This window comes from Pollicipes pollicipes, unplaced genomic scaffold, assembly GCF_011947565.3.
Source record: "Pollicipes pollicipes isolate AB1234 unplaced genomic scaffold, Ppol_2.1 Scaffold_3087;HRSCAF=3621_pilon_pilon_pilon, whole genome shotgun sequence".
Taxonomy (NCBI): domain Eukaryota; kingdom Metazoa; phylum Arthropoda; class Thecostraca; order Pollicipedomorpha; family Pollicipedidae; genus Pollicipes; species Pollicipes pollicipes.
In genome coordinates, this window is record NW_023596225.1 from 2,181,855 (window position 1) to 2,188,919 (window position 7,065).

General features: G+C 48.8%; 1 protein-coding gene across 1 annotated transcript in view; it reads left to right on the forward strand.

Moving 5' to 3' along the window:
• The first annotated feature begins 1,823 nt into the window (after positions 1 to 1,823).
• The window catches only part of LOC119089770 (uncharacterized), a 14,419-nt gene continuing 9,177 nt past the window's right edge, over positions 1,824 to 7,065 (forward strand). Inside the window, exon 1 of the mRNA XM_037212583.1 lies at positions 1,824 to 2,051. Within this exon, the coding sequence (XP_037068478.1) occupies positions 1,826 to 2,051 (226 nt within the window). The 5' untranslated portion in view covers positions 1,824 to 1,825. The remainder of the gene's footprint in view (positions 2,052 to 7,065) is intronic.

Sequence of the window (7,065 nt, forward strand, 5' to 3'; positions counted from 1 at the left end):
AGGTTGCGGACGGGCATGTTTAAACCTTTTGATGCAATTTGTTTCACCAATCCATTCTGAAGAAATGAGCGTTCTCAGGCAAACATGGGATGGCCTTGTTCATTTTTAAGCTCATTTCGACCCACTTTATTCCAACAATAATGAGGCCCCCTGTACTAACAACTAGCCGAGGACCCCCTTATTTCATTCCGGGCATGGGCCCCCTTGAGTAGAACGCCCTAGGGGAACAGTGCCGTTTCCGGCCAAAGGGTTCCTAACGGTCATTCCGTCCCATCGCGAAGTATCTTCTGGCCGTCATTTTGGCGAAAGGGGGCTTGATCTCCTGGTCGATCCGGAGGCCATGAGAAGGATATACCATGACATTGTTCCCCTCCCTGACACGGGAGGCGTTCTGACCCGCCAATTGGCCCCGGATCAGCACAGGAACCGTGATTGAGGCAACAGCATCCCTAATCGCCGCAAGTGTTCCGATAATTGTCACATAGACTCCAGTTCTATGTTTTTGCTGTGCTCTTCAGAATTACTGAGAACCCCTGAACGTAGATTGTAGACGAGAGGAGGTCTAAATTTGTTTCAACATGGCTAATCCATGTTCATCTTAAAATGGTTAAGATTCAGTCAGAATTGATTACCAATAAAACAACAGCGTAATATGGTTTTGAACATACCCTCTCGCAAGTCGTAGCAACAGCATCCCGGACGTCCGGTGTTGCAGTATTCATGGGCTGCGCGGCGTTGGCCCTGCGGTTGTGACACTAAGCGATGGCTTATGATCAAACGAAAAAGATGACACATCTTGAGGAAGATGGCCGTTGAATTATTGTAAATTGCCATGTATGTTTAATGTAGTACAAAAGTAAGCCAAAACAACATTAATCTGAAAAGTGGAGGGAGGGGCCAGTTAACACTTCTGCCCCCTACATTAAAAAGTCGGGGGCAATGGCCCCTCTGCCCCTCCCCCCCCCCCGCCCCCTGTTCCTACACTCATGATATACGCCATTGTCCTCCAGATTAAACCACGAGCACGAATCCTTATGTTTAGTGTCGACACAAAGCATAGTCCCTAGGTATAATATCGCAAAAATGAAGAAGTGCTATTTCTGGAAATTCTGACATCTGCCGTGGCACAATGGGTCAACCATTGACTTAGCAACGTAAAAGCCAATACCAAACGCGAGATTTCGTTGAGACCATTCCATTATTTTTTGTTGCTGTTTTTTTACCAACCTCTAAATTTATTAGGTCGGAAACGTGGGCGGGGCGTCGCATCGCCCATCACCAACAGTCTACGCCATGAAAAACGGTGAAGCAGATCGAGGGTCAAGGGATGATGAGATCGGATCTGATCGCATCGGATTTTCTGGCTCCTGGAGTGCGTGTGCTGGGAAGGCAGCAGGTCCGGCCAGGGCGCCTTGCATCAGTGTTATGAGCTGAGTAAATACAGGTATTAATGTACGTGGGTACGCGGACGTGGGCCGAGCACATGTTTAAATGTATGCATATGCGCATAGGACAGAAGCTAGTTCACTATAGAAACACGCGAGAGCCTGGGCCATTGGACTGTTTTCGTTTTCGGGGGCTGCAGCGGTTCAGTCACTCAGTGCCGCAGACGACATCTCCCACGTCCGCGGCTGCACCTCTCCCCTTGTGTTCGTCAAGGTGCCGGTGACGTGCGCGCTCTGTCGCGCGTGTGGCCTGGGTCTGCTTGCGTGCGGCGCGCGGTGGCGCGATAGTGGTGGTAATCGGCGCGTGAGCTATCTGGGACGGCGTGCGGCGCTCGGCGTGCGGCGCGCCGTCAGAGGCGATCGCGACGCGGTGGTGGACGATGGCGACGCGGTGGCGGACGATGGCGAGCGATGTTCTGTGGTGCGCGCTGGCCGTATGGGTGTCTGTCGCGCTTTCCGGCCGCGTCCAGGCAGAGGTCTCGGGCGCGGCAGCGGCGGAGGGCACAGCAGCAGCGGCGGAGGGCACAGCGGCAGCGGGCGAGGTCACAGCGGAGGTCACTGCAACAGTGATAGCAGCGGTTGGCTGCATAGAAGACACACATGCAGGTGGGAAGTAGAGGTAGAGGGAGCGGAGACTCGGCGAAAAGTTAGGGCGGTTGCCATAAGTAAATCCATCTGTTTCCACGAAACGGCACTGAGTTAGTTGACTGAGTTACCCTGTGCCCAACTAATCCTGTTTATATGCTAGGCCGTCTGTAGGTGTCGTAAGGATATAACAAAAATCAAAAACGTCCAATATGAGCAGGCTGGTGTTATATTCATGCTAGCACTCCTTCCTGACAAGCATAAATACTTCCAGTTGAGCATTAATTTCCTTGGAAAGCAGCAATATGCGCTCGGGTGGGGGTCAAAGTACCCCCCCCCCCTGAATGTTTCCCCAAAACGATTTCCGAACGGGACGCCACAGCCACGCCAAACTTTGCAGGGCTATAGAAAATTGAAAAGAAAATATTTTGATGTTGAAATATGTACATTTACCGTGTAAGGTCAATGACCAATGACAGGTCCAAGTCAGGTCATGGTTGTCGGCGAATGGCATTTCTAGGGAATCGTTTAGTGCGGCAACAACAGAGTGTTGGACGAAGCCATGCATATCTGAGATAGTTTATAAGGCAATGAACCAATTGAATTTAGAATAGCAACGAATTCCAGTGACCTAGGGTCAGGTATGAAGGGTTGACCAAGTTCGAAACTAACCTGCTTTTTTTACTTGAGAGCTTGGCTTATCGGGGGTTTTTGGTGCTCATTTCGAATTTATTAATGACAGGGATTGCAACAGACATGTTTCAGGAGCTTTTTAAAGGTAAGAATCCGACCTAAGGTGTAATAGTCAGACCGAAGGTCTGACTTTGCATTACCCCGGTCAACATCTTGTTTGTAGGAACATACCGCCTAGAGTAATCCCTAACGCTTATCCAAATGGCAAGTGAAGAGCAATTTCTCAGGTACTTGGTCACCTTTACCTCACTTCGGTAAACAGGCTCACCAACCTTAATTGGAAATACGCCCACTGCGGCACCGGTTGCATTAAAAATGTTGCGGAAAGGCTGTATGGAACGCTAAAGCTCTCGAACTGTGATTTTTGTACAGGACCACCGGTGGAGTGCTAACTTTAGTTGAAGTTTGGAATGACCACCATGTTATATTCGAAATGTGTGATGGGGCTGCAGATTGCCACCAGCCTGCTACCACAGAAGGCTTATTGTTGCGTTCAACTCAAACCGACATTGAATCGCCCGTAATGCAGGGTTATTGGTGGGTTTCGAGGGTGCAGATTGGACAGAGACGAGGTTAAGAACCATCGCAAACAGTGCAAACACTGCGCAGTGCAGAACGCATACAAAACAGCATTATGATGGGGAAGAGAATCCGTCATACAACAATACAGCAGCAGACATGAAGCGTGAATTGTCATGCATTGCGAAATTCTACAGAAGTTTGGGGTTCGCTTTTCGAGCGTAAAACCTTACGCTTTACGATGTGTGACACTGTGTGTGCTCCCGATTTATGCCATGAACGCATGCATTATTTCAGCTGCACATAAAAATTAATATGATATAAATTGTTTATATATATATATATATATATATATATATATATATATATATATATATATATATATATAAGCTTGGGTGTATCACGTCGTTTGACACTGCGTGCGATGAGAGCTCGGATGTCTTACGTCATGTGACACTGCGTGCAATGAGAGCTCGGGTGTCTTACGTCATGCGACACTGCGTGCGATGAGAGCTCGGGTGTCTAACGTCATGTGACACTGCGTGCAATGAGAGCTTGGGTGTCTTACGTCATGTGACACTGCGTGCGATGAGAGCTCGGGTGTCTAACGTCATGTGACGCTGCGTGCGATGAGAGCTCGGGTGTCTTACGTCGTGTGACAATGCGTGCGATGAGAGCTCAGGTGTCTTACGTCATGTGACACTGCGTGCGATGAGACCTCGGGTGAGTCACATCGTGTGACACCACGTGCGAGGTGAGCTCGCGTGCCTCACGTCGATCACGCCTGCTAGGCCTGGGACTGGAGCCAGTTGGTCCGGAAAGTCACATCGGCATAATGGGATGTGGTGGTGATGTACACCGCTGTGGGGGCCAGCAAAGCATCAGTGATGGATGTAATAGCATTGTGTTCCCGACGTATGTCATGAACGCATGTATCATTTCATTTGTATTTAAAGTCAATATTATATAGCTTGTTTATATTTATAATATAATATGAATTATTTCATTTGCATACATGCTTCTGTGGCTAGTATGCTGATTCTTGCTCCGTGTGAACCGCATGGCTGCCGCAGCTACCACTGTGGAACATAATGATGCGGCAATGACACATGTTGGTCATTCAATGCCATTTACTGCGAAGAACGATGTCTAGCACTGCCGTTGCAGCTTTGGCTCTCGCATCTCCTGAAACGGAGGCTGGTAACCGACGATTCGCGGACTGCGCGCGTTGGAGCGCCGTTGAACAGTTCTTAAAAAGCCGGTAGTAACTCAGAAACCGGAAACGGTCTCGTACATGTCACCATGCATGGCCGAAAAGTTTGATTTTTAGATGGGTTACCTTTCACCCGGCTTGTTTTAATAAATTTTAACCTAGCAATGTAAAATTAATTGCCACTTGCAAGGTGTTCCGATGAGAACAGTCAATCCGTTTTTGTCCGCTAGGCTACACCTTTCCCAGTTTGGAAACGTCAGGGATCATGAGGGGTGGTCGCCCGCACTCATCGCCATCATCATCGCCCCTCATCCCGCATCCCTTAGTCCGCGTTATGAAAAAAGTCGATTAGGGCGAGCACTAACTTATGGTGCAGCGTTAACACCCGGCCGTTTAGTGCCGATTTGACATTTTCCTGGGATCAGTCAAGTGTTTTCATTTGATAACGAACCCGCACCAGTGCCTTAAAAACTACAACATGTGAGTCTAGCACTGTCCACTCGGAAATGGAGACGATTCAGTAACCCTATGGTTGCATCAGCCTTCAACACTGAGGAGGACCTAGAAAGTTGGTGTATCCCTGTGCCCTGAACGTGGCTTGTGGCTGCGTGCCTGTACGAACGAACACCTGGATTTTTTATGTTGGGATGTGAAGTTTCATTTGGCACCCGCGATATAAGCATGATGTCTGGAGAGCCGAACCCATCTTGATCATCACCGGTCACTTCGCTCCACGCGGGATGGTCATGCAGAAAGTATCCTGTGGCCCATATCTATCTCTCATCGCCGTTTTACAGACAGTATGAAAAAGCGCTGTTTCTTCCGCACTTCAAGACGCAGTTTACACTTCGCCTTACATTTCAGATGGGCAAACAATACGATCCACAGCAAAACACTTTAGCCCATGGTAACGCATGTCCCTTATCTTGCACAACCTACGATATCAACGCAAACAATGTGCCAACTAAATTGCAGGCTGCAGATACCGGCACTAAGAATGAGTGTTCGTTTCAGCTTTATCTTAGCCTTTCCCGAAAACCCGATAGCTCTGGCGCAATATTTGATCGCTTGCCGTGCACCGCGCATCGCACATCACTTGTGGCTTTCCGGTTGCATCAGTCAGAAACCCAGTGAAAGAGCACTGATACGTGTTATCCGACGTATGCACATTGAACGCAGCGTTTATGGTGCGTCTGGCAGGCCCAGCTTTTTTGGCGCAGCACCGCCGTTCTCCCACAGTTCGATAACTATCAAACTGTGGGCATCAGGAGGCATCGCGCCGGGACATCTCGTCGACGGCGGGCGCCTGCGGGTTTCATTACAGCCCACTGCTAACTCAATGTCAAAGTGTCGGATCGCAGAAGTCCGAAAAGCCATTCATCCGCTTCGATAGCTCAGTTGGTTAGAGCACGTGCCTTCCGATCACCCCAACAGTGGCGGGGTGGGTTTAAGTCACTTTCGGCGCTCGCTATTTGCCCTTGACAGTTATGACCTGCGGCCGGTGGCAGTGGCCGCGCTAAGGGTCAGCTGACGTCAGAGGGCACGGTGGGCCGTGCCGAGCATTGCGGCGCGTTGAACTTTCGTCACCAAATTCTGCCCTTGCCTGGCATTGCGCGATCGGATTGTAAGGGGTCAGGACTCATGCGACGAGCGCTGCTTAGCGTGAGCTTTGATCCCAGAAATTCGTTCATTCAAAAGGTTCAGCGTAGACCTGTAAGAAAACTTAGAACTAGGTCACTTCCGTACTGTCACACAGGCTGGATCATTTTCAAACGCGAGATTGCTGCACACTGATGCACCTCGCTGAACGGGACTAGTGGTGTCCGTTGTCACGCGAATTCTGAAATCCACCTCCAGAATGATACGAACTTTGCTACCCTCTAGCTACCGCAGTGAGGGTCGTGCATCTTTAAAACCGACTCCAAGCGAAAAAAAAATATTTTGACTTCAGCAATATATTGTGATGTGCGCACCGGCGATGAACCAATGCCTAGGTAGGTCAAGGACAGGTCAGATTATGGTCAGACCAAGTTTATGTGAAGTCGGATTAAGGCGAAATTGGGGCAGATCATGGTCAGGTCATTTCAAGATCAAGTCAGGTCATGCCCATGTCAAGTCAGATTTTAAGGCAGACCAAATCATATTGAAGTTAGATCAAAGTTAGGCAGTGACTTGTTAAATGCATGGTGCATGTGCATGGTGTGAATGTGGCAAGCATGTGGCATGTGCATGTGCATAAAGCATGGTGCATTTTGAGTCGCATCACATGTTATGACCTATGGTGAAATGCTTAATATTCGTTAGTCTGCAAAAAACATTTTATTTACTCCCTTATAATCACGAAAAGCAGCACAAAGATACTGGCCTCGGTATTCACGTGCGCATTTTCCATATAGTTCATTTTTTGCCTGCGATAGGCTCGTATCGTGTCATTGTGAAAAGCCACGTCATGCAACAGATCACAGATCGGTAACAAAGGGCGGAGAAGTGTGTTAGAGCCCTCCACGGTTAAGATTTCGCAATCCAATGTGCCCTCTACCCATAGAGCTCATCTCATCACCAATCCGCTGCCCGTCCTTAGTATGTTATGGCTACACATTACCCATCCGT